Source organism: Salarias fasciatus, chromosome 18 (assembly GCF_902148845.1).
Source record: "Salarias fasciatus chromosome 18, fSalaFa1.1, whole genome shotgun sequence".
In the NCBI taxonomy this organism is placed as follows: Eukaryota; Metazoa; Chordata; class Actinopteri; order Blenniiformes; family Blenniidae; genus Salarias; species Salarias fasciatus.
The window spans coordinates 6,232,271-6,259,408 of NC_043762.1; the positions used below are offsets into that span (position 1 = coordinate 6,232,271).

The 27,138-nt window shown below is 48.6% G+C and overlaps 1 protein-coding gene across 3 annotated transcripts in view; it reads left to right on the forward strand.

Moving 5' to 3' along the window:
* The first annotated feature begins 305 nt into the window (after positions 1-305).
* Positions 306-27,138, forward strand: part of adgrl2b.1 (adhesion G protein-coupled receptor L2b, tandem duplicate 1) — a 99,483-nt gene continuing 72,650 nt past the window's right edge. For 2 of the 3 annotated variants that reach the window (XM_030114532.1, XM_030114533.1), the window contains exons 1-2: positions 310-739; positions 25,282-25,484. In XM_030114532.1, coding sequence (XP_029970392.1) covers positions 25,415-25,484 — 70 coding nt within the window. In that variant the 5' untranslated portion in view covers positions 310-739; positions 25,282-25,414. Of the gene's footprint in view, positions 740-25,281; positions 25,485-27,138 lie in introns of all 3 variants that reach the window. The other variant, XM_030114534.1, reaches the window with a different exon arrangement.

Sequence of the window (27,138 nt, forward strand, 5' to 3'; positions counted from 1 at the left end):
AAATCTCCATCTGTTCAGGCATTTAAAATCAATTTGAGTAAAACAAAGTATTTCTGCTCCTGCGCTCCGGCTCCAGTTTGGGCTCCGGGTCCAGCCGGACTCCAGTCCGGGCCCGTGCGGATCCGCTCCGGGCTTTGCGCTCCGCCCTCCCAGCCAGCTGCTGCAGAGCGGGCACCGGTGCGGCGCCTCTCCGCTCGTGCTGCCTCCAGTCCGGCTGCAGCTCCGCCGTCTGCTCGCTGTGTGGATGAAGAGCGGAGACCCGACGCGACCGGCCCGCATCCAGATCCAGGTCCCGATCCCGCTCCCGAACCGAACCCCGACCCGTCCTCACCCCGCCGCGTCCGCGTGCACACCCGCAGACGCACACGCACGCACGCACGCACGGAGTTGGATTTTTGGGGGGCGCATCGCTCTCCTTGAAGTGATCCTCCTTCCTCCTGCGGTCCGTCGGTGGGAAGGAGCCCGGCGGGAGGAGGCGCGGACCTGAAGCGATCGGCATGGAGCTCTCGGCCCGGTCCGGCACGCGCCGGCTGCCAGACGCGCGCGGATCCGCCGCTGGAGAGCCGCTGTGAGGGAAGAAGTGGAGCCGAGCCGAGCCGCGCCGCGCCGTGCACGGCTTTGTGTGAGTTTGCGGGGCCTCTTTTTGAAAAGCGGAGCCTCGAGGAGCTCCCAGGACCACAGGACCCCCCCCCTCAAGACCCCCCTCCGCTGCCAGGGATCCGGACCGTGGCGCGCCGCGGTGAGTAGCCCCTCACACGCAGAGGTGTTCCGGATCGATCCCGGGCCCCCGGGCCCCCGGCCCACCCCCCCCCCGCGGCCCCGGCCAGCACTTTGGAAGTGCTGGATGAGCCTGGAGGTTCCTCCACAGCTCCTCCGGCTCCCGGCGGAGGGGGGCGTCAGGGGGGGGGTCCTGCAGGCTTCTTCAAATGTGACAAAGGAGCCCCCTCGGAGTTTGATTTGTAAGATATTCATGATAATCGGTGTGTTAAAGCAGAGCACACACACACACACACACACACACACACACACACACACACACACACACACACACACACACACACGCACGCACGCACAGATCTCCACCCACAGGAGCTGCCAGTTGGATGTCAGTTACTGTCTCCATTTACTTCTCTCCGTTCTGCGGCTATAAAATAAGATCATTTCACAGAGCATGTATAATTCACAGAGCCGAGGCAGCCATGTGTGATGATGGGACACACACACACACACACACACACACACACACATACACACACTCAGAGTTTTACAGGCTGGAGGAGCCATATCTGATTCTCACGTGAAGCTCTTAGATGCTCTCACACAGACACAGACACACAGACACACACACAGACACACACACACACACACACAGGGTCTGGATGTTGCTTCTCAGCCGGTGTGTGTGTATGTGTGTGTGTGTGTGTGTGTTCAGGATGCTGCCGTGGCGTTATATAAGTCTTATAGGTAGAAGTTGGGGACCGGAGCTTATATAAGCGGCGCGCCGGGTATGGACGACTTCTTCACTTCGTATCTTTCGGGGTCGTTATATAAGAACGACTCGGGACCTGTGGAGGTGTGTATGTGTGTGTGTGTGTGTGTGTGTGGGGGGGGGGGTCAGAGGTCACCTCGGCCCCAACCGGACCTCGTGCAAGCGACTCCATCGCCACGTTTTCGAAGCGTTTGGTTTCCTCCCGTTGTTCTGGATTCCAGGAGTTTCTGAAGAATTGGAGCCTAAATTTACATTCATTTGAATATTTTCTGCAATATTTTTGATTTTTCTGTCAGTAAAAATGACATTTAGCGTTTTTTTTCCCCAGTTAATTTGATGTGGCTCTGTGGTTCTGAGAGCTGGGTTCCGTTTGGAGGCCGTGGAGCCGACCGTCCCTGAACGCACCGCGGATTCACCTCTCAGCTCTTTGTGTTTCCTGGAGCATTGTGGGTCACAGCAGACGATTTGTGTAAACTGGTTGGTCTGAGACGTGGAGACGAAGCTGTGGAGCAGAAAACGGCTCATTAACGTCACTTCAGGACTGAAATCCCACATTTCTCTTCATCACATCAAGCTTGAATCGCATTAAAAAAAAAAAAACCCTCGATCTTTCCTACTGGTTTATGGTGTAAAATTCTAATAATTCATGGCCTCATGGTCACATTTTTAAATATTTTTGGGTGTAAATGAGTGTGAAACGAGCCCAAACGGCTCCGGTTAATTCATCCCTCATTTCATTTCTTCTTTTCTGATTTTTAAAAAAAATATTTTGAAGGAATTTAAGAGTAAAAAGAGCTAAAAAATGAGTGACGTGTGTCTCCAGCAGACGAAAAAAAAGGACATTTTGGCTCGTTTTTCAGGTTATTTGAAGCTTTCCGAGCCCAGTTTCTGTAAATCGAGTCAAACCAGTATGTTTTTTTGTTTGGATATTGGGGTTTTTTTTTTTTTTTTTTTTTCCAGTTTGATGGCTTCCTTTTAGCATTTTGGGACATTTTAGAGGAATTAGCGGTGATGAGAGGGCTGAGTTTCCACCGCGTTAAAACCATTAAAACCGAAAATGATCAATCAGTGAGATGAGAAAGTGTTTTTATCAGCTGCTGCTTTAAAAACAAAAAAAAAAAACAAAAAAACAAACCCTAAAATAAGAGGTGTGAGGCTGTCCTGCTTCCTGCCACCGGCAGCTTTTTTCTTTTTCTCTTTAGAGAATTTCATGTATAATGGATCAATCTTCATGTTTTTGCAGAAATGTTCCATTAAAACTGAAATATTTCCCCCGTGAGCGAACCAAATTAAAGGATCTGAATGTGAAACAGCTCAAGATATTTGGAATATTTTAGGATTTTAAGATCCACTCTTTTCTTTTTTTAAATCGCCTAATTTGTATTTTCTGCAGTTTTGTGTGATTTCTGTCTCTGAGACGACATTAAATGAGCCCGTCTTCACATTTTCCCTGGATTTTTGTTCGGAAACTGCTGCATTTCGTGTTTATCCTGCAGTTTTTGGATTGTTTCTGTCATCTGGACGACAATAGATGAGCCCGTCTTTAAATTTTATATGAGTTCAGGATATTTCAGAGGAAAATGGCTGCATCTTTTTTTTTTTTTTTTTTGTGGATTTGTGTTCTGAACTACATCAGAGGAGCCCATCTTCACGTTCTGTGGTTTTATCAGGAGAAAATGCTGCAGTTTTTCAATTCCCTGCAGTTCTTGTGTTATTCCTGTATTGTGGATGATATTAGATGAACCTGCCTTCACAATTTGTTCTTATAAATTCACCTAAAAATTTCCTTGCGTTAATTTGTATTTTCTGGGATTTCTGTGTCCCAGACGAGATTAAATGAGCCCGTCTTCACATTTTCTCTTGTATTTTTGGGCCGAAATTGTTGCATTTTTTGGGATTTCCTGCAGGTTTTGGGTTATTTCTGCATTCTGGATGATATTAGATGCGCCTCTCTTCACATTTTCTCTGATTTTAAGTATATTTCAGGGGAGAAATTCCTGCATTTTTTTGGCATCTGGATCAGTTTCTGTGGATTTCTGTGTCCCAGACAACATTAATTGAGCCTGTCTTCATTTCCTCTGGTTTCATAAAGAGAAAATGCTGCAGTTTTTGTTAATCCCTGTCTTAGATGATCTTAGATGCGCCTCTCGTCACATTTTGTCTGATTTCGGTATTTTTTTTTTTTTTTAGAGCAGAAATTGCTGCATTTTTGGTGGATTTCCACGAGTTGAGGCCGTCTTCCCGGCTCCCGCGGTCTGGTGGGGAGAAGCGAGGACGTCTGTCAGAGAGACGAGTCCCGTCCAGCAGAAGGAGGTCCTCCCGAGAGCCAAACCATGTGACATTTTCAGGGTTTCAGAGCTTCGCTTTGACTCATTTCCTCATGTGTTACAGCTCAGGCTACTGTGTGTGTGTGTGTGTGTGTGTGTGTGTGTGTGGATAAAAAGCCTGAATGGCTCCTCGGCGGAGCAGATAAAGCAGACTCGGGGTGTCCGTGTGAACGTGTGCAGACAGAGAAACAATCAGAGTGTTAAATCCGCCGGTGGGAGACGAGGAACCGAGAGGAACCGTGAAGAACGGCGAGGAGCGGCGGCCGCGTCGGGAAAAATATCAGCATGTGGGAAACAAAGAGGAAAAAGAAGAAAGGCGGGGGAGAAAAAAACATGGTGTTACTTCTGGAAACAAGTGGCGGGACGGGGAATGAGGAGGGTGGAGGAGGGGTGGTGGTGGTGGTGGTGGTTGGGGGGGGGACACAAATGGTCTGCCCCCCCCCCCCCCCTTCGCTCGGGCCCATTTGTCCGCCCTGTCTTGTGAGGAAGTGCCATCTCATCTCACGCGGCTCGGAGGCCGGCGTGAATTCTAGCGGCTTTTCGGAACGGATGATTTCCATATCAAAGTGTCTGCATTTCAATGGGGGCCAGTCCAGCGAGTAGCCACCCCCCCCCTCCTCCTCCCCCTCCCTTTCCCCGGGGAGAAGGGGGGGGGCTCCTGACAGGACCGACCGGTCTCCGCTCTGCAGAACCGGGGAAGAGGTTTACACAAATGAAGTTCGACGCCATCTGAGAGACACACAAGATTTTAAATCGGCTCACTGTGAGAGCTGCATGCTAACGCTACGTTAGCTAGCTCTATGCTAACGCTACGTTAGCTAGCTCTATGCTCACGCGTCGGGAGCTAGCTACATGCTAACGCTTCAGAGCCGGTTCCGCGCTGCTGCCGTGTGAGCTAGCTACAGAGCTAGCTACAGACTGACGCCGCAGTTCTTCTCCAGTTCTCTGTGGCTTCGTGGGAGAAGCAAATTGTTGCAGGTTTGATTCCCCAGTTCCCCAGCATACACGTCAAAGTGTCATTGAGCAAGACACCCAACACCAAACTGCTCCCCGTGGTGTGTCAAAGAGTGTGTGTGTGTGTGTGTGTGAGAGGCAGTGTTTTACACCACGACGTTTCAGCTGAGAGTGGAAAAACATTCGTTGTGTTTTTATGGCAGTTCGTCCGACGTCGACGCTCAGAGCAGCTGAAAACACAAGTTTTAAAAAATGCTTCGAACAAATGAGGAAAACGTTGGTTTTCTGGAACTCTGCTCCTGGTCCCGGTCCAGATTCTCCTGGTCCTGGTCCCAGTCCACGTTCCCCTGCTCTTTTTGTTGAGCTACTTTTAAACGTCTCTCCGACGTCAAAACCAGTCAGTTTTAGACCTTTTTCTTTTCGGTTTGAGGAGTTTCGGACTGGTTTACTTGTGGTTTTGAGCTGGTTTTACCCTCGGTTAGGACTCCTATATGTTGACACACTTTAGCCTCACATTCCAGTGACTTTAACATTAAGAGTGGTTTTCTTCTGGTTTGGGTCTTACATATATTTAAGCTGATGGTTGTAGAGTTTTCCACAGTTTTCGATGCTGTTTCAGATGAAATCAGACGTTGACGAGCCATTCAGCTACTTTCCTTCGTCTGACAGGAACTAAGCGGAGAAGCGGCGGATCGTCCGTGAGGTTCCTCCTCGTCTCGTGTTTGTTCTTTGAGCTTTGAGGCAGACAGAAGTCGGAGAACGCTGGAGAACTTGTGAAACCCGGATCATTAAATGTGTCTGCGCTGTAATTCCTGGCCGCGAGGCGCCTCGCCGTGTCTGATTGTTTTTCCAGGCAGAGATAATATTTATTTCCAGTTGTGTGCAGCTGTTGTTTGTCGGAGGAAGAATGCGAAGCGAGACGCTTTATTTTGATGGATCTTCCTGGACGGAGCGTCGTGTGGGCGGGAGGAGCGCTGGAAGGAGATGAGAAGAAAGGGCAGCAGGTCGGAGGGTTCTGCCTCAGATCGGCCGGGAAATGTCACCGGAGGCTCGCCGGGGGGGCAGAACTCCTCCTGGGGGGGGGGCGGGACGCCGACAGACCTGCTCCAGAGGGGCGAAAGAGGCAGAACGCCGAGTCTGGATTCACTCCGGTTCCATTCTGGACTGAATCTGGATCTTTTTGATGTCTGGTGGATCTAAATCTGGAGTGGGCTTAAACTGGTCTTGAACTGGTTTTGACCTGTTTTTTGGGGGCATCAGCCTGTTGGAGACTGATTTTCAACACGTTCACACTGGTTTCAACTTGGTTCTGGACTGAAAGACGTGTGACGTCCTGGAGAACAGACTGGTCTTTGTTCTTTAAACCAGTTCTAAATCTGGTTTGTAAACTCAGGGCCCTTTCACACCAGCCCTGTAAAATCTGGATTTTAGACCAAATCAGGACTTTCTGGATGTTTGAACGCTCCCCTGAACTCAGGTCAGGATCTTTCAGGCGAACCCTGGAGCCCCAGGATCGGCCAGTCTCGATCCGGATCCAGCAATCCAACCTCTTCAGTGGGAGGGCGTCATGTGGAGCTCAATGCAGTTGAAAAGCAGAATTAGGAACTCCATTAGTACGAGTCAGAAGACGCAGACGCACGAAGAAAGAGTTAGAAACTGTCTGGAGGTCAGAGGTCAGACATGGAGCGGTGAGGAAGAGCAGGCGCTCGCTGACAGATGGTTAAAAGACTAGAGATCATGATCATCACGTCAATCTACGTTTATCAGTTTGGGTTACAGTCCAGGGTCTGGAGGACCGCGGGGCTTTGGGGCTTTGGGGCTTTGGGGAAGGCAGGAAGTAGCGCGTTGTTCCGGGGGTGGAGGTGGTGGGTTTGGGGGGGTGGATGAGGGGGGCTGGTGGTGGGGTTGACGAGCAGCGGCTCACCTGCCGTCTTCACTCAGGCCGCCGCTCTGACAGCTGTCTAGCTCAGTTCCTGCTTCGGCTGCGTGAGAAGAACCCGGACTAACGGAGCTGGTTTTATTGATCCTTCTGGTCCTACAGGATCCCAACGACCCCGTGACCCCAACCGTCCCCGAAAACGGCTTCCTGCTGCGCAGAGTCACCAGATACTGTCAGGTGTCACGTTGAACCCAGCAGAGATGATCGTTTGTGGCTCAGGTTCAAGATCCGAGCAGGACTTCGATTCAGCATTATCGTTAGAAACAGATCCGGAGAGTTCAGAACGCAGAACCAGAACCCCGTGTTTGGATCCAGTTCGACTGAACAAAAGGACTTAAAGGTCTCAACAGCAGGAGGGTCAGGGTTCAGGATCAGAGTAAGGGTTTAGGGTACTCAGTTCAGGGTTTAGGGTTAGCGGTTTGGATTTAGGGTTCCATTTGTTGAGTTTAGGGTCTTAGATTAAGTGTTGAAAGTTTCAGGTTCTTGGTTCAGATTCAGGGTTAAGAGTTTTGGTTTCAAGGTTTAGGGTTTTGGTTCAGGGTTTTTGGCTCTAGTCTTGGATTTCAAGGTTGAGGTTCAATTTTAGGTTCAGGCTTCAGGGTTCTAGTTTTGGATTCAGGGTTCTCATTGGGAGAAAAATGTTCGAAGCCTTCATATTTGTCCCAAAAGGAGGCGTTCAGGTTCAGGACTGAGTTTAGAAAAAATACCGACAGAGAAAATTTCATATGAGGTTGCATCTCTCGATAAAGTTGATTCTCATGTGAAGCAACAGATCATCTTCATGAAGTTTTTCTGAATTTTCTCTGTTTCATTTATCTATTTTCTGTATTATTTTCATTTTCCATGCATCCATTCACTTTCAAATTTGTTAAAATAAAGGAAACAAAAACAATGTTTTCTATAATTGAAACATACCAAAACTACACCACTATAAATTCTAAACAATCAAAAAGGAGGAGGAGGAGGAGTTAAACAAATAAAGACACTGATTTGAGCGTCAGTGAGACACGCTGAGTTTTATTTCACCTCGAGGTCTAAAACTTGTGGAGTTTTTGTCGTCATTTGTTTACAGAACTCCGAGTTACATTCACTGAGCCTGGTACCTGAACGCCTCGCAAAGCTTCGTTCATTTTACATTCATAATTGTGTCTGTGTGTATGTGTGTGTTTGTGTGTGTGTCACCATTCTGACTCAGGCAGTAGAGCTGTTCCTCCTATTTGTCACATTTAAAGGATGTTGTTCCCGGATGGTTTCCACTCTTGCTTTCCGCCTGTTGGCTGCATTTCTCTCCTGGATGTTGTCGTTTGAAAGCAGATCTTTACCACGAGTCTGGAACAAACCGATTCTGCACATTTTAACTCAATTTTGTGGCATTTGCAGGATTTTCTGATTGATTTGTTTGAATTTGCCTCATCAGACGTTCCCTCTGATGACTGAATGCTGCCTCTGTCTCTGGAGTAAATGTTTGAGATTCTACAGGTTTCATTTGATCGTCTGAGGAGTCTCTGTACCTTGACGCGTTGTCACGCTGTTGTGAAGGTATGTGGAGCCGCTTCCTCTCATAAATGGTGTGAAGCTGGTTTGCTGCTGAAGCCGCTCTCCGTGCCTGCACGGCTCCTCTCCTGTTGGTGACTTATTGTGTTCCCAACAATGGCTGCGTGGTGAGGCTTTGTGTGGGAGGAGAGGGCAGCGGCAGCGATGGCAACTGTGGGAAGTTTGTCGAGTCAAGAGAAAAGTGTGAGCGGAGTGGAAGTCACGCTGCGGTGTGCCGAGCCTGCTGGATTTATTCAGGAGCTGCTGCAGAGGGAGGCGTGCCATCGGGTCTTCTGAGGAGAGTTTACCGAGAGACGCTGGAAATCAGCGACGCCCAACCTGATGTGTACAGACAGTACCCACAGTAAACCCCCATGAGCCCCGCACCTCCTCTCCATGAGCCTCACACGACCTCCCGATGAGCTCTATACAAGTCGTCACCGAGTCCCGACGGGCCCGGTATGGGTCTCCGACAAGTTCCCCCAAAGAGCTTGATACAATTAGCTGGCGAGCTCAATACGAGCCCCTGACGAGTCCTCGATGAGACCCCAGACGAGCCCGGTGAGTCCTCGACGAGCTCCTGAATGGGATGAATGGATTAAATCACTGATTGAATCACTGATGGATGGATGGACTTCTGGATAAACGCATGAAGGGACGGACGTATGGATGACTGGAAAAATGGACGTCTCGAATTTGGTACAAAAAAGGAAGACATAAAAGCCAAGCCGTTCCGAAAAGCAAACCTGTTAATGCTAATTCACACGCTGAAAATACAAGAAACACTGCTTTTAGTCAAGCGTCGGCGCGCCAACTCGGTGTACAAAGTGCAGCTTCCCGTTCTGAATTGTCCTTGAACGTCACTCCAGAATGTGAGACGTCTGACACTCTAAACTGTCCTCGAACGCCTCTCAGACCGCGTTCTCACTGCTAATGCTAAACAATAGCGAAACCCGATGGCGCTTGTGCACAGCATCGTGGCGTTTAACCACGTAACAACAGGAGCCGCGGGTGTACTTTCAGCACCGAGGCGTCATTGTTTCCATGTTTTAGAGCTGGAGCCACGACGCAGTTTCCTGTGAGCATTTTTCTCCGTTTATCACAGAATGAGGACGATCGCACACACTGCCTTTAGCTTTTCTTAAGAGCAGATGGCCCATGTTTAGAATTGTCCTTGAACGCCTCTCAGACGATGCACTCACTCCTAAACAAGCTGCTGCTAAACAAATTGCTAACGCTAATTGACACTGAAGCACTGTAAATATTCCCGGCGGAGGCTTTTTCTCTACTTTTAAACCGACTGGAAGCTGCTCGTCGGCGTGAGGACTGCAGTTATTTTACCGGGTTTTTCTGACAGATGTTACGAACTGTCCTCGAACGCCTCTCCAGAATGATTGATGGCATACACTCTGAATGGTCCTTGAACGCCTCTCAGACGAAGCATTCACTCCTGCCGCTACCAAACAAGCTGCTAATGCTAATTGACCCAGAAGCTGTAAAGAGCTTTTAATTTCATGCGCAGGCAGACACAGTTCCTGCTGCTTGTATAAAACACCTCGTTGTTGAGCTTTATAACCTTTTAACATCCCATTCTAAGAAAAAAAAAAAAACCTATTGTTGGGTCAGATGCTGATTTAAACTCTCAAATTCTCAAAATGAAGCAGATTTCAGTGGTCGTCTGTGAGCAAGACTCCAGAATTACGCATAACGGATGTGCTGAATTGTCCTTGAACGTCTCACAGATGGTGGCCTCCCTGCTCGTGCTAAAAGACACTGAATTAATGTGAAAATTCTCCATGGAGGTTTTTCTGTGAGAAAATACTGAGAATGACCAAACAAAATGGATTCATAGGAAAATAAAACTCCACTTCGAATGCTGTTATCGAATCTGCTCTCGCTCAAGTCTCAGATTTTGTATGTTCAGATAAAGTAAATTTAAAGTCTTTCTATTTTTATGTTGTATGCTCGCTGCTAGCTTTTCTGTAACAGCAGTGCAATATGAACATGAAAACCCTGAATATGTAAATTAAGTGAATTTTAAATTATTGCTTGTTGCTGGTATTTGCAAACGATTTCAGTGTATTAAATGAAGACGAATACATCAACAAATGCCCTTTGTAAATTTAACTTGTTCGTCTGTGTTAGCTGCTATCATTTCTTAATTAACCAAAGGTGAGACATTATTTGAATTGACGAGTGTCTGATGGACGAGCTTCTGGTGCTAAGTGTCTGTTAGTGTTGAGTCCTTTAGCTCGTGCGAGCTGCTAGCTACCTTGTGTTTTCTTTCCATTACATGTTGTATGTAAATGTTTCGGTGTGCCCTTGAACGCCTCACCGGGATCATCACAGTAACGAACGAGGACTTCGAGATGTCCTTGAATGCCTCACGGTGAATGACCTTCTAAGGTTAAATGATGTCGACGTTGATGTCGCTGCTGTATGCCGATGACGCCACGTTATGAAACATCCATCCATCCATTACCTTGGTCCTTCTCAGGGTCGGGGGGGGGGGGGGGGGGGGGGGGGGGGGCCTGGAGCCAATCCCAGCTGCTGTGGACGAGGGATTGACAAGGGCAAGCGCGAGGGTGAGGGTGGGGTCCACCCTGGAAAAGGTCGCCAGTCTGTCGCAAGCTAACTCATATAGACTAACAACCACTCTCTCTTAGGAGCAGTTCAGAGCTAATTATCGTCACACACATGTTTTGCACCGTGGGAGGAAGCCGGAGTGTCTAGAGGGAATCCTCAGACACATGGAGAGAACATGCAAACTGCACACAGAAAGGCCCCAGGCCCCCCACTGGTATTTGAACCCAGGACCTTCTTGCTGTGAGGCAAGAGCGCTAATCAATGTTTGTGTTAGCTGCTAGCTACTCCTTAAACACGCGACATGTTATCTGCATATGCACGATCTGCGGGATCAGCAGAATCACAGATGACGGACGGTCTGAACTGTCCTTGAACGCCTCTCAGAGCCTCCAGGAGAATTCATTGCTGTGTGTAAACGCCGCTGCTCGGCCGGGTGTGTGTGAGGCGTCTCCGCCGCCGTTGCCGAGTGATGGATGTGTCTTCAGGCTCCATCTATCAGGAGATTAGTGTTGACCTGCGGTCTGCCCGCCGCCGCCGCCGCCGCCGCCGCCACTCGCTGCATCAGCACCGGGGGATTCTGGGAGTCTCCGCCACTCGCTGATAGCGTTCTTTATTTGGTCCCGTCGCCCCGGAGGTCAGAGGTCAGAGGAAGAGTGCAGATTAAAGGCGTACGGTGTCGTGTCGGCACGAGGAGCAGCTGACGGCTCGTCCGTCTTCCACTTCCTCAGTAATACTTCATCACCCTGGAAATCAGAGGTCGAGGAGTCCAAAACAGACTGTTTTAATGCTGATAGACATTCAGTGAGTTTAAATGATGAAGAAAACTAAACATCATCAAACCTTTATTGTTTAAAGTCAGCTTGACTTTTAACTTTTGTTTCACACTGGAGCAGATAGTTTTATATTTATTATTGTATTGCAGACGTTTTCTCTTTTTTCAGGGAAAATCCAGTTTTTCTCACTTCATTTTGCGTTTGTGGGATTGGTACGAGCAAATGCCAAAACATTCCAGATGCACAACATCTGTCATCCCCCTCGTGTGTAACGCCCATTTTGCGGCGTCTGGTGTAAAATGGGGGTTCGATGCCGCTGCAGTTGTTGACCATGTCTTCTTTCACTGAGCAGGTACACACTCCTCATTCTTCTCTGAGTGAGCGAACCGCGGCGCCTCGGCCTGACGGACAGCTCCGGTTCCTCTGTCGAGTGTTTTCACGTGAGCGGCGGAGGAACGGCGCGTCCGGCGCTCAGCGCATTAAAGAGAGGAATGAAATATGACACCCGGGGTCCGCCTGGCTGCAGGAAGCCCCAGTGAAACACTCCACGGTGTGTGTGTGTGTGTGTGTGTGTGTGTGTGTTGTAGAGCTGCTGTCTGTCAGTGCTCACACTGCTAACTAGCGGTCCAGGTTCTCCTCAGTTAGTCTTTCAGGTTCTCGTCCGTTAGCGGTCCAGGTTCTTCTGCGTTAGCGGTCCAGGTTCTCCTGGTTCAGGAGTGGCGGTGGAGCCTCTGGTTAAAGAGAATCTATTTCCTTGCTGCCCGGCGAGCTAACACAACGTGTCGGCGCGGGCGGCCATCTTGCTCCGTGCACGGCGACCGGGGAGCAGCTCCCAGCTTTCGTTTCTCCGCCTGCCACCGCTGACATTGTCGATGTTCCCTCCATCACGGAGCGATGAATTATCCTGTAAAATCCCCCAAAATGTGTGTAATCCGTTTTAGCATCGCGGCACGCCGACGGAGGGACGCGGCGCCGCGCAGACGTCAGAATAGAAGAAAAAAAAAAAAAAAAGCCATGTAGAAAATTCATCCGAGGCCGTTTCCTGGGCTGATTTCCTGCCTTTCAAAAGCCTCCTTCACACTGTGTGTGTGTGTGTGTGTGTGTGTGGGGCGCTCGCTCGCTCGCTGTTGATCAGCCAACCAAATCAGATCTTGATATTTGAAGAGTGGAGTTGTGATTGCTAATCACTCCACTGCTGAGTTTTAATTAGGAGACTCATAAGCATTCTGTCAGTTCTCAGCAGAGCATATTCAAGCATCAGATGTACTTAAGAGAACAAATAATTACTTTTCTTTGTTGTTAAGGAGACGAAAAACAAGCTCAGGTTCCTCTCTCTCTCTCTCTCTCTCGGATGAAGGAGTGTTTTATTCTGCGCTTCGATTTAAAGCAGCTCTCAGCATCTGATCGTGACCTTCCTCACAGATTAGGCCGGTTTGTTTATGAGCACATTCTCTCTCTGCGTCCTGAAACCAGAATCTAAAGCTCACAGACTCTGCAGTAATTGATGCGTTCAACGTTTAAAAAAGCTTCTCGTAGACCTGAGAGTCTGGATTTGTGGAGTGTTTTTCTGTTTTTAGTGTTTTTCTAGCAGATTGAAGTCGTCTGCAGAGAGAGCTTGGCCTGTTTCGCTGTAGCCGGTCCGAGCAGCAGGTTCAGCAGAGTCCTGCTGGATTTCGGGTCTCAGGTGTTGAACGGTGTTTCTCTTTGAGGACCTTTTAATTACAGCAGAGCTGGAAGCCATCGATCTGGGCTCAGAGGGATTTCACTGTCCTGACACACACACACACACACACACACACACACACACACACAGACCCGTTAGCGTGTTGGTGGATCTCGCCGCCGCCTGGCGTGTCGTCCTCCCCGCTGCCTCCACGTTGTCACCCAGCAGCGTTAAAGTTTGATAGGGCCGTTAGATAATGCTCCCCGTGAGGATGAATTATTGATGCTCTTGTTGGTTCCAGTGGAACGTCCGGAGCTTTTAGCGCGCTGAGCTGCTGCGGTTCCTCGGCCGTAACTAAGGGACACCGCACCAACGCCCGGACCAACCAGGAAGTGAAAGAAGAGAGCTACAGCTTTTCAAGGCTGGAGGCAGGGGTTTATGTTTGGAGGTTTGGATGGGAACGCACAAACACAACCACAACAACAACAACCACAGCCACAGCAACAACCAGAACAACAACGCTTCTTCTGTCTGCACTGCTCCCAGCCGCACCTTTATCTTTTCATCAGAGAGACTGAGGCGCCAAGCGGGCCGGCTTTCTGATTGGGGAAATAAAGTAGGAGCCGCTATGGGTCATTGTCACAATGCATCATGGGTATTACTGTGCTCAGTTCTCTGCTGTTTCGTCTGATTTCGCGTCAGTTTTGTGAACTCAGGACGATTGAAATCCGTCTGGCGGACGTCTGTCAGCAGATTCTCTCGGAGTTTCCTGCACTTTGAGTGTTCTGGTGTCCGATCAGTCTGAGACGGTTTGAACGGCGTTCCTGAGTCCGGTGGAGGTTGAGCCGACCTTTGACCCCGACTGATGGACTGCGGACAGAAATCCGCCGTTGGCTGCTGATTGTTGGCCTGCCCGTGCACGCCCGTGCACGTCAGCAGCTGTCCTGCTTCTCTCTCTCGTCTTTGTTCACGTTGGCCGGAACGGCCGCCGTTTGCATCACAATGGAACCGGCAGAACCCGCCGCTAGCACGCCGCCATTAGCATGCTACCATTAGCATCCAGCCTCTCTCCCCCAACCCGCTCCACACCAACGCATCGTTTTCACGTTTCTGTCTCAGAGAAGTTCCGTATTCATACAACAACACTCGATGTCTCCGTTTCCATGGAAACAGCAGAAGCACTGGAATCGGTGAAGCTCTCCTGTTGGTCCACAAGGTGGTGCTGCAGAGAACAATACACTCTCATCATTGACCATACAGAACACATCAATAAAAATATCTGGCTTCGTGGTGCACAGCTGAAGAAAAGCCCCTCGACGGCTGTCAAAAGACGGCATCTCTTAATCGAAATGAATCACAGAACTCCCACAGTAGATCATGATTAATCGTGTTTTGAAATGCATGTTTAAAATTCTGTTGTTTTGCATTCCGAAGGAGTAAATCCCATAGTGTAAAATATCAATCAGTGGAGATTGGTTAACATCAGACTAATTATTGAAATAAGTCTGATTTCCTCAAAGCATCGAAACACCCAAAAATCCAAATATGTGGACTTTAATGGCAACATCATTGCATGATCATATTGGCATATATTAACATATCAATGTTCCTTGGTGTCACGATATATCAATATATCTTGATTTCATTATATATTGTGAGATTTGATATGTTAACTTCAACAATAGAAATAGAGATAACATAAGTTTCAGTCTGTGTACATCATCAGATATTGATCGTTCATCAATGGATCATTCATCGGATGATTTCATCGGGTCATATTGATCGTTCATCAGATGGTATTGGTCTTTCAGAGGACATATTGAGTCCAAGTTGTTTGACTGAAACTAGTTCTTCTCTGTTCCCTGAATAGCTCAATAAAGTCTTGGTCACCTGACCCTAAGAGAGATATTTTCGTCTTGTCTTTGGACCTGCAGCCGTCCGTCTCGTCAGGATGAAAACATGACGCTGTTTACGGCTTCACCGAGGGTGAGGGGGGGGGGGGTTGGGGGTGCGGTCGTTACTTTTTAAAATAAATCACCCCGAGACGGCCTCGGCAAAAAATAGGAACGAGAGCAAGAAAGCAATTATGTCGAGAGAAAGAGGAACTGGGAGTCTGAGCAGATCCCGCTGGAAGAGCCAGCGCCGGGGTTTCAGGAACAGACAGAGTGGGAGGACAAATGAAGACAAGCCAGAGTCTGAACCCAAAACACGGCGAGGAAGCGTCCAGACCCGAGAGTCCCCCTGAGAACACCGATCTGCCAGAGGACGGCTCTAATCGCAACAATCAGCCTTTAAACAGTCCAGGATCATAAGACACTGATAACAAACCGTCATCAGTTCATCAATCACCTCATCAATCACCGCCTCTTCCAAATCAAAGAGAGAGCAGTGATCAGTCGGTTCCACCGGAGATCATTCAGCACATTGAATCATGTTCATGTTGATCAACATTAGACCACAGAACCGGATCGGGGAACCGTTAACTGTCCTGATACCGCTTCTGATTTCTACAGTGTTTCCTGAGAACCAAAACATTTCAGCTCCTTCATTTACTGCTTTGAAGTCACTTTTACAGTCAGAAGAATCTTCACTCAGAACTGGTATAATCATTATAACTGGTTCTGGTCTAAGTCTCCTGTCTTCCAGCCGTCTCCTCGTCCCTCCCTCCCTCTCCCGTCTCCTCGTCCCTCTGCTCTCGTTGTCTTTGACCGCCGCAGCAGGCGCCGTCTCCTCCACCTGCCCGCCGTCAAGCAGCAGACTCCCACTCCGAGCTGCTAACTAATAATGAAGCGTTTAGCAGCTTAAGAGCCACATATTTCCCAGAGGAGCTCGGTGTTGCTGCACGCCGGCCGGAGAGGAGCGGCGCTCAATCATAATGTCGGCGTGGAGCCGCCGCCTGTGTAATTAGACGGTTGTTTGCTAACAGATTAGCTAAGGAAAAAAAAAACGGCGGGTGATAATATGTCATTGTTGTGTTTACGGCTTTATCTTCTGCAGCTAATCCTCAAATCAAAGGGAACTTCATGGATCCGAGCGAGCGCTTGATGCTAACCGGCGCCGTGCACCGACGGTCGCCGGTTCAATACCCACCGAAGGCAAACAGTCGCGCAGATGCAGCACACTGTAAAACATGACCGGACTTCTGCAGCAAAAAATCAACATTAGACGCAGCAGAGCGTCACTGTGGAGGAAGACTCTTTGATTTGGATTCCTTTAAGAATCGCGGGAGGAAAAAAAAAATCACTTTTCTCACAGCTGAAGCTTTTTACTGGATTAAACTGAGCAGTGTTATGGTGTCTCTGGTCAAATCATGAATTTCAGACGGGATTAAGACCTGGTTTTATACTGGATGTTGACCAGGGTTTGGACTGGATTTAGACTTGGTTGAGTCTAATGCACAATTCTACCGTGCAGTTTCACTGTCTCTCTGGTCGACTCAGTGAATGTGAAACGTGGGTATATTGGTGTACTCCAGGTGTCGCTGGTCTCAGGGTGTGGATGGTCTCAGGGTGTCGGTGGTCTCAGGGTTTTGGTGGTCTCAGGGTGTCATGGTCACAGAGTGTGGATGGTCTAAGGGTGTCGTTGGAACCAGGGTTTTGGTGGTCTCAGGGTGTCGGTGGACTCAGAAAGCCTTTCCTTGGAGTTCCGTCCTGCTGGTTCTACTGAGGGATAGACCGATATGGATTTTTTTAGGGCCCATGCCGATACCGGTTTTTTTCCCATCACACTTATCCGATGGCCGATTATGGACTGACGATTTTCTTGAGCCGATATTTGGGGCCAATGCTGCTTTTGGTCCCTAAATTTACATCAAAAAGTGACACAATGATAACAAATATTACAGGTCTCAAGCTTAAAATAAGAAATATTTATTGAACAGTAAAAAAAATAAAACAGCTTTGTTCAACTTTACGCAACATACTTTAAAATGAACAAAAAGTGTTTGGTGCTTTTAACCTAGCATGTGCACTGCAGGGTCTTCTGGCAACACAGAGCTGCCCGTGGATGCCTGTCTGTAAATCATGCCAGGAAAAAAATAAATCTGCGAATCCACATGTATACATGTAAAAAAAAAAAAAAAAAAAAAAAAAAAAATCAAATATCGGCCGATTATATCGGCCCGTGAATATATCGGTCTATCTTTAGTTCTACCTGCAGAGCGGCAGGTGGTGGTAGCAGCGGCTTCAAGTGACGGTGGGCCTGTTGGAGACTCCTGGCAGCCGTCTCTCGGAGCTCATCCGGGCGGATGATTCCTCTGCAGGGTGGAGTCATGAGTGGAGAGGTGGAGCAGGCCCCTCCACACGACTCCTGTGGCGGTACGCTCCAGCTTTCAGCTGTCCTGTGAATCGGAGCCACGTCTCCCTGGTTTGTGTCACAGATCTGAACTTCGGGAAACCCGATGGAGTCTCCTCCTCCGTCAGCTCCCACTCTGCGGTCCAATCAAAACCTCCTCAAACAGACACAGGTTCAGTTTTCAGTCTGATTCTCCAGTTTTTTTTCAGCAGAAATCTGATGTTTGGTTCTGAACTCTATCAGAAATTAAAGAAACTCATCTTTTAGGTTTTAAAGTTAAATTGTTATCTAAATTGTATTTTCCTTAGTTGAAGGAAAGTTAAACTGTAAGTTTCAAATGTTTGAATTTGGACTTTAGCGTAAAGATCTACAAGTTTGTCATTTTTCTTATTTTTTTTTCTTTCAGATTAAAAAATGGGAATATTTTCTCAAATCTCTGTTTAACTTCACATATCTGATGAAGCTGTTTCAGCAGTTTATACCAAACATGTTTGAATATTTCTATCCTTCTAAGATGTTCTCCAGTTTATTGAAAATCTTTCAATTCTTATTTTTTTCAGAATAAACCTAAATCCCTCATGTTTCAGTGGACTGAGGGAACTAAATCCGTCGTGTTTCAGTTAGTGTGAGTTATTCAGGGATTTTCAATCACTTTTCATCTGATCAGTATCATCTGATGGATGCGCACTGCAGCTCGTAGTATTTCTGTTTCTAGTTTTTTAATCGACTATATAGAATATCGCGATGCATCACGATTCATCGCGATATTATCGTATCGTGATACATATCATACATATTTGGGCTCTCTGGACTAAACTCCGCTCCAGGTTTTCTCCCACTGCCTTTTCCACTGATTCGCTTTGGCGTTCATTAGAGTCAGCAGCAGAGTCAATCACGCCGTTTCTGTGATGAAGCCGAACTGCCGTCTGGAACGTGGAGTTTTGGGATCCGTGTGTTTTCTGGCTGCGGCGGCGCCGATTGGGATCGTGTCGGGAATCGATTTGTACCTGTGGAAGCGTGACGTGTGTTTTATTCTGCCACTTTGTTCCACTTAACAAAAGGTGCTAATGGAGTGTTTGGAGTCCTCAGTGTGGAGCTTTGTTCTGGCGGAGAACCGTTAGATTCCAGGACCAAGCAGGATTAATGCTCGTCACTCAGACCCTGAATCGGAGACCACACAGGCCGGACCCCCTCCCCCCGACGGTTAGCATGCGGGCCACGTCCGGACCGCGCGCCGCTAGTGGGAGGCGGGACAGTGGGACAGCAGTCCGGGGTTCAAACCGGGATTCCTGCTGAAACTGGAGTGTAAAGAGTGTGAAGAGCCGCGAGTGTCGAGGGAGGCGTAAAGCAGCCGCTCCACGTGATTAACGCCTGATTAACAGAGTTCTGAGGGACGGAGCGACTCTGGGGGACGTAAATGGAGCAGGGAGAGGTGAGAGGTCGCGGAGGTGGGTGCGTGGCGGGGTCGGTCACATTATCGGCTTGGTTTCCATTTTGGCTTCAGACGAACTTCAGAGTGTAAAGGTGCGTGTCACAACAGTTTCCCGCTGAGTTTCAGTAAATTTCCATGTGGTTCTAAACAGTTCTATGCTTATTAATATTAATTAACTTCACTTCTGAGTAGATGGATTCATGAACGGAAAATCTGCTTTTGAAGTTCAGTTAAATCATATTTGGGGTGTATAAATAAATGTAAGCTCCAGAGATCATTATGAAGCAGAGAAGTTGTCTGGAAGTGACTGAAGTGTTTGTTCTGTTTGTTTGAAGGTTTTTTTTTTTTTGTGTAGATTCGTCTTTCTGCTCCTTTTATCATAATCACGTCTTTGTTTGGCGCTCGGTAATAATTTGGAGTCGTCAGGTGTGTTTGAAGAAGAGTGAGCGGATCACAGAGATGTTTGTAGACTTCTGTTCTGGGTCAGAACCCGTTTCCGGGGCGGCCCGGCTTCCCGCGCCTCGTCAGATGAGAAAGAAGCCGCTTTAAAGCGGAGACGGAGGCCCTGGAAGGTGCAGCGCGCCGCTCTTTGATCCGCAACGCGCAGGAACAACAGGTGGTGAGCTCGGCGGCTCGGCGCCAAGCGATGGAGGCAGCAGATAAGACGGAGCGCCGGCGGCCAAATGGACACGGAGAACACGGAGAACAGCGAACACAGGGAGGCTGACGAGAGCAGAACAAAGCGGAACCGGGTGAGAGTGGAGGGGAGAGACGGCAGGAAGCGTTTGGTCTGCCAGCAGCCACAAGTGGAGGCCAGTGAACCGTCTGGGCCCCGGTTCACCTGTTAGACCCGTCTGGGCCCCGGTTCACCTGTTAGACCCGTCTGGGCCCCGGTTCACCTGTTAGACCCGTCTGGGCCCCGGTTCACCTGTTAGACCCGTCTGGGCCCCGGTTCACCTGTTACCGATATCGTCCTGGGCAATATAGCCAAAAAAATTAAATCTCGATTTTTTGTTTGCTTGAAATCCAATGAACGATTTTAATCTATTTCTTTCTGTGTAAAGAAAAACAAACATTTTCCAAAAATAGGATCTTTTATTGAATGCCAAAACGTCTGCATTTAACTGTATAGGAAATGTAGTTATAGTTACACAGATCAAATTTAAGTGCCGACAAAACACGTGATTTAAGTTTCATTTTCATTCTTATCATACCGTAAATCCTCTAATAATGACCTGTATTCCATTAAAAACCCGTCTCTTTTAATGACCGGGTAGAAAGCTCATAAAACCCGCCTCCCAATATAAGCTTTTTTTTCTGTCTTTTCTTTTTTTCTGTGAAGCGCTACGGCGCTGTACTGACAGTAGTCTGTGCTACAGCGCCAGGCCTCCTGGTGTGGCGACTGTGTGTATTACACGCGTCTGGTAAAAATGGCGGAGGGACAGAAAACATTAAACTCGACGTTGAGATTAAATTTTTTTCACATCGATTGAAAATATAAAATCGAATTAATCGAATGAATTCGGTATATCGCCCAGCTCTACGTCCCCGATATCGTCTCATGGGAAATTCATAATGAAATCCAGAATCTAAATGATGAAAAAGCGTTTATTTCTTTGGCAGTAAAATGATTCAGGATGAGGAAAAGCTGCTTTTATTCACGTCACAGTGTGAATTAGTTTTGTGGAGCAGACATGTTAAACCGGGTTGAATAAAGAACCTTCTCATTCTTTCAGAAAGAATGAAACCTTCTCAGCTGAAGTCACTCAGAGGAACGCAAACGGCGACCTTGAGACGCGCTGTCAAGGTCACAGCGACCTGAAATGAAGACGACAGAACTTTCTGTCACGTGTTTTATCTTCAGTATAACTTGAGTTAAATCAGAGGAACAAATCATTAAAACAATATAAAACTAGTCAGTTTCTCTCCAGTTCAAACACTGACTGCCATCGCTGTCCTGTGTAAGGGCAGCAGGGTGCACGTTTCTCTTTTTATGCATCTTTCAGGCAAGAATTAAATTTTTTAAGCAGCGATGACAAAAAAAACCCCAACTTGTCTAAATGTTTTTGGTTTTCATCCGTCAGATCAAACCGAACTCTGCAAATCTGATCAGTTCTCTTCAGTAAGTGGAGAGAAACTATCCCTCTGTGTGACGGGGCTACGGGGACGCAGGAACCCTCGGTTCGTGGGGGATTCCGCTGTGAGGAGGTTCCGCTGACCAGCCGTCCGAAAACCGGAACCGGCCGAGAAGTCATCCAGACGGGAGGCCGTGGTGCCTCAATCCGAAAAATCAAAATCAAACTATCAGAAATCCAAAAATCATCAACGATCAAAAAATCTAAATCAAACAATCAGAAATTAAAAAAAAATCAAATAATCAAAAATCAAAAAATCCTTTGAAGTCACAGAATTCACTGAGATGGGTTGAATTAGCATATTAGCTTAGCCACTCCGTCAGCCAGCTGTTAGCATGTTAGCTGAAGAGCTCGAACTTGTCTCTTGCATGCAGATGATTAATTAAGCTCCAAGCTTTTCTGAAACATAAACGTGAAACCAGTGTCTGCACAACAGCTGTTTTCTCCGGCTGTAGTGTTCAGTGTTCCCCTGTTTCCATGGAAACGGAGGAGTGTTTTCCTGAAGTTCCACCTCGGGAGCTGTTCTCGTGGAGCTCTCAGTGATTCTGAGTGCCGTTGTGGTTCAAACGGGCACATACGGAGTGTGTTCTCCTTCCAGGCAAAGTGTGTGTGTGTGTGTGTGTGTGTGTTCTCCCCTTCCCCGTGCAGCAGCAGAGTGTGTGTTCTCCCCTTCGCTGTGTGAAGTGTGTGATGTTCTCACCTCCAGCGGTTCTCCCCTCTGACACCGCCGGCTTTTTTTCACACTGCAGCCTTTTTTCAGGACCTGCTAATGCAGAACATCTGAGGCTGATGAAGAAAAGCTGTTAAACCACAGCGGCGCTCATGGGCGGCTTCATCACCATCATCATCATCACCATCATCATCACCATCATCATCATCATCATCAAACTCTGTTTCCTGTAACTGACAGACACTCCTTTAAACAGTGAGACAAGTATGAGACACACACACACACACACACACACACACACACACACACACACACACCGCCTTAATCAGCCCCATAAAGATAAACTGTAAAGAAATGCTGAATCTGGAGCTCAGTTTGGGCTGAAAGACGGACGAGTTTAGAATCCTCCTCCAGTCCTGCTCCAGTCCTGGACCGGTTTCAGTCTGGTTCTGAGGTGTTCTGAGACCCTCTGAGAGGTTCTGAGGCGTCCTGCCGTGTTCTGGGAGGTTCTGCGGTCGTCGGCGTCTCGTTCGGTGCTGATGAGACTCTGGCGATCCGTCAGCAGCCGGTGCCGTCTCGGTTCCTGTAGTTCCAGTTCTGAGTGTTCTGCGATGTTTGAAATCCCCCTTTCACTCACATGTGTGTGTTTGGATCCTGAATGTAGGCCACAGAGGGGGGGCGCTGGGGGGGGGGAGAGACACGGAGACGTCTCCAGACTCTGGTTACTCAGGCTGCAGGAGAAGACGGATCATTGTTCCGTCCCTGCTCCCCTGGCCGGGTTCTGGGTTCTCGGGGACCGGGGCATTAGTTTTGTTGATATGCATGTATGCGCCCGGCGCTCTTTATCCGCCGCTCGTCCACAATCGAAAATAAATTAACATTCCTGGGCTTTATTTTTGTCTCCTCTAAGCCGAAGCCGGGAGGTCAGGCCGTCCTCACAGCAGCGTCCGCCCCCCCCCCCCCCCCCGCTGACCCCGACCCCCCCATTCTTCTGCTAGCCCCCCCGTTCCCTCCTCTCACCACTCAAGTGTTTGGAGCCTCGCATTCATTCCTCAGGCTTTACGCTGAGACGTGCGCGCCGTCTCCTTTCCCCCCATTTGTTTTAATTATGTTTTAATCGCCCGCCGTCCGTTTTCCTGAAGCCTTGCTTATTGTTTCTATCAGGCGCGACGTGAGAAACGGCCCGCGGACCGCGGTGCTCCCCGCTATCCGGGCCGATGATGGATTCCTCCGCCGGGGTTCCTCTCTGAGACAAAAGAAAAACAGATGTCGCCGATGTTTGCGGATCGTTTTTCATTTCATTTGCGGGACTTTTTTCCTGCTTGCGGTACTAGAAAGACGCACTGTTAATAAAGAGGGAACCGGCAGGAGGGTGGGGGGGGGGGGGGGGGGGGGGGGGGGTTCCTCAAAACGATCTGTGTAGCGTTAACTAAGCTTTAAGTGATCGTGGACCCCCGGCCCCCCGATGGGGAGGTATGACACGTCTGTCAGCGCTGCTGTAAAACTCGTCCCTGCTAATCGGTTAATCCTTTTATCTGGACCCGGCTCGGAGCAGAAAGACCGAAACAAAACCGGTCCGAGGGGAAGACGAGCCGGGCAGCGTCCTCGTACAGCTTCGAGGGGACGGGTCTGAGACCCAGCAGGGTCTGGACTGGGTTCTCTTCCTGGCGCCGGGCGTTTTCTGCTCTGCTTCTGGACAGTTTTAAATTGACGGTTAAAACTTTTCATCATGACCCTGTATTTTTCTTTACGGTGCAGTTTGTTCTTATCTGATCTGGTTCGCCGCCGCCGGCAGATAAACAACCGAAGGGCAAAATAAAAACCACGACTCCTCCGAAACCACCCAGGTTCCCGCTGATAAATGATGATTTAGCGGAACGTGTTTCTCTGGCGCAGAACCTCCACCGTCAGGGTGACCTGAGAGAAGCTTCAGCGGGAAGCTGGCGTCTCCCGAGGCGGGAAATAATAAATCCAAACTCCACCTCGGCACAGCGCTCAGGTTTCTCTGCTTTGCTATTTATCATTTCCTTCTTTTACACACAGGATAAGTATCTGCAGCTCCGTCACTCCTTTTATTAGCTGGATATGAAAACAGAGAAAGTATTTTCTTCCCTGGACTCGGCCCAGAACCTCGCAGGTACGACATCCATCAAGCAGGAAGGAGAAGCGAAGCCTGCGAGACGAAGTTCAGGGCACGCCGTAAAGCGTCTGGCAACGTCTGAGCTGGTTCAGGAGGTTCGAACCGGTTCGAACTGGTTTGAGGCGGTTTAGGAGGTTTGTGGACAAGACGTTGCTCAGACACATTTTAGTTCAGGGACCAGTTCAGTCACTTTATTTATTGATATCCAGGTCAAAATCCTGGGATTAAAAATCTCTTTTAAAAGAGGAACCTGGTTCTGGTCTGTTCTGATGTTCTGGAACTGGTTCTGGTCTGTTTTCAGGTGTTCTCCCTTGATTCTTTCAGGTTGAATTCCTGGTTCTGTTGCAGAAACACAAGGTTCTTGATTCAGCCTCTGAAATGTGAGAATTTCTGATCATTCATCAAATCGTTTATCGGTGGATTATTTGTGTAAATCAGTCGTCTGGTGAGGAACCTGTGAAAAGAGAACGAGACGGCATGGTGGGAGAACCCTGCAGCGGTTTTTGTGGTGAGCACAGTTTGGAGTGAACATCAAAAACCGACCCAGATGATCAGTCAATCCGATGATCAGATGATCAGATGATCAGGCTGTGCTGATCGGCGAAATTTCTATGTTTGAGTTTCCAGAAATATCTGATCACCTTGACGAGAACACGACAACGCTCGCTAACCACAGCTTCATTACCATCGTGTGTGTGTGTGTGTGCGTGTGTGTGTGTGTGAGAGAGAATGAAATGAAAGAAAAGATCAAAAGCCTCCATGACAAATTTTTTTAAAAACTTGTTTTTAGCTCATAGCAAATGAAAGTTATTTAGCTAACTAGTTAACTAGTAGTCCCAGCTGAGTTCAGAGTGACTCAGTGTTCGGTCATTACAGACATTTAATGTGTTTTTTGGTTTTTCTTTGTAAAAATAAATGAAGCTGAACTGAATTCCTGGATGTAGCGTTAGCCGAGCAGCTAACATGCTAACAGCTCGTTTTATGGACAAACAGAGATTTGAACCCCCCCCCCCCCCCCCCCCCCCCCCCCCCCCCCAATTTAAACCTGACCTAGTTTCCTTCTAGACTCTTGAAGTTTTCAACCTTTTGAACTGTGGTCAGTTTTTCCAACGCCGGTCCTGAATGTAGCATTAGCATCGATGCTAACGTTCCTCCGTCAGGCTCAGTCTCGCTTTTAGTTCATCTTCGGAGTTTTTTGTGGCAAATCAGTCTTCTTTCGGTCTGTGTTCAGAACGCGTGAAACTCTGGAGAGACGATAAGCAGCACGCCGCCATCGCCGCCATTGTCGCCATCGCCGCCGCCACCAGCGCAAACCTCCCTCTCAACGTCTCCTCTCTGTTCCCACAGATGAAAAGATGACTTCTTCGGAGAGAACGACCGACCGCTGACTCCACCGCCGCTCCTCACTCCGCCCCCGCCGCCGCCGCCACCACACGTCGACCCAGAGTTCCGATCCGGCAGCCGGACGGTGAGCGCCGTCATGGCCGCCGCCGCCAGCGGGCCGCTCGGCTGCCTCGTGCTGCTTCTCTGCGGCCTCCACTGTTCGCAAGGTGAGTCTGCTCAACGTGTTCCAGACTGCGCTTAGCATCCCCTCGTGTCAGTGCTGGGAAGTTTTTAGCATGGCGTGGCGTGGCGCGGCGTGGCGCAGCGTGGCGTGGCGAGGCGAGGCGGTCACGTCGCGTCACTCTGCTCAAGAGCTGTTATGCACTGAGGCTGATGAATTCCTTCTGTGGCTTTTTTTTTTATTCACCCTTGAAGTTTGAAAAAAAAGGTGTTTGAAAAGCTCAAGCTAAATATTTGTGCCGACCTGTCAGACACACACACACACACACACACACACACACACACACACACACACACACACACACACACAAACCTGCAGACGTTCGCCACTCGACTCAGCAAAAAGCTGTAAAACACTAAAATTCTCCAGATTTCTCATTTTATATATAAAATTAAAACTCAAGATGATTTAAATTCAGAATTTAACAAAGGTCAAAGGTCAAGTTGTAATCATCTTCTATTAGTTGTCTTGCTCCTGATGCCTACTGCAACTTTTTAAAAAACTTGTCAAATCTTTTAGCGCTGAGGTTTTTCTTGTTCTGACTGTGGAACCGACCGGATCTGGTTTGGATGTTGAGGTTCTGGCCGTGGAACCGACCGGATCGTCGGTCATCAGAAGGTCGCCTCCTCGCCTCCTCCTCACCGGTTTTGTCTGGAATCTCCAGTATTGTCAGAAAACACCGGGTTCCGTCAGAAGCGCTGATGTCTGGAACGTCAGTCTAATCATGATCATTACGTTCTCCGTCTTTCAGCGCCATTGTGGCGGGGAACAAAGTACCCCTGAATCACACGCCGGCGCGCCAGGCATTGATTACAGATCGACTCCGGGGCTTCCTTTTCACTCCGGATTTGGTCGCCGTTCTGTTTTGTTCCGTGATCGAGTTCTCCTCCAGTTTTATTTTCGTTCTGGCTGCAGCGTGCAATTTGTTAACAAAGCCGCTTCGCAGCGCAGCGGTTCTAAACCAGCGGGTTCCCCGCTCCACGCCTCCTCTCGCCTCCCGTGTCTTCTGGTTGAGGTAGATGAGGGATTTCTGGTCACGAGGAGGAGAGCTGGAGAACGTTCCCGTGATGGAGAGCGCTCCTTTGATGGAGAACATTCCTCTGACCGGATCTGGCTCTGAAACAGAGCTCAATGGTTCTGTTGAGTTCCTTGAAGACGGGAAACTGCTTTGGTATGCACAAAGTGCAGGTTTTAGGTTTCACTGGGTGTGTGTGTGTGTGTGTGTGTGTGTGTGTGTGTGTGTGTGTGTGTGCGCCCTGAGGGCCTCCCTCCCCTCGGAGACCTGCACCTGAAGGACTCCAGCTGATGATTGTCTGCTGGGGGGAGAACGCGGAGAACGTAACGATATAATCAGGTTAAGGTTTCTTTGAAAAGGCCTGTGATGGTTGTGAATGTGACCCCCCCAAGCACCAGGGTGGGGGCTAAATGACGAGTGGTCAGGTCTTCTGACAGGCTGAATCTGATCTGGGACCAGTGGGAACCAGCCTCTGCAGCCACTGCTTCTAAACAGCGTTTAGCATTTAGCCGCTAACAGGCTGCTAGCTTCCCTTCAGGCGACGGTGGAGACAAGAGGCACAGCGAACGGGACTGGAAATGAGAAATGAAGTGTGTGTGTGTGTGTGTGTGTGTGTGTGTGTGTG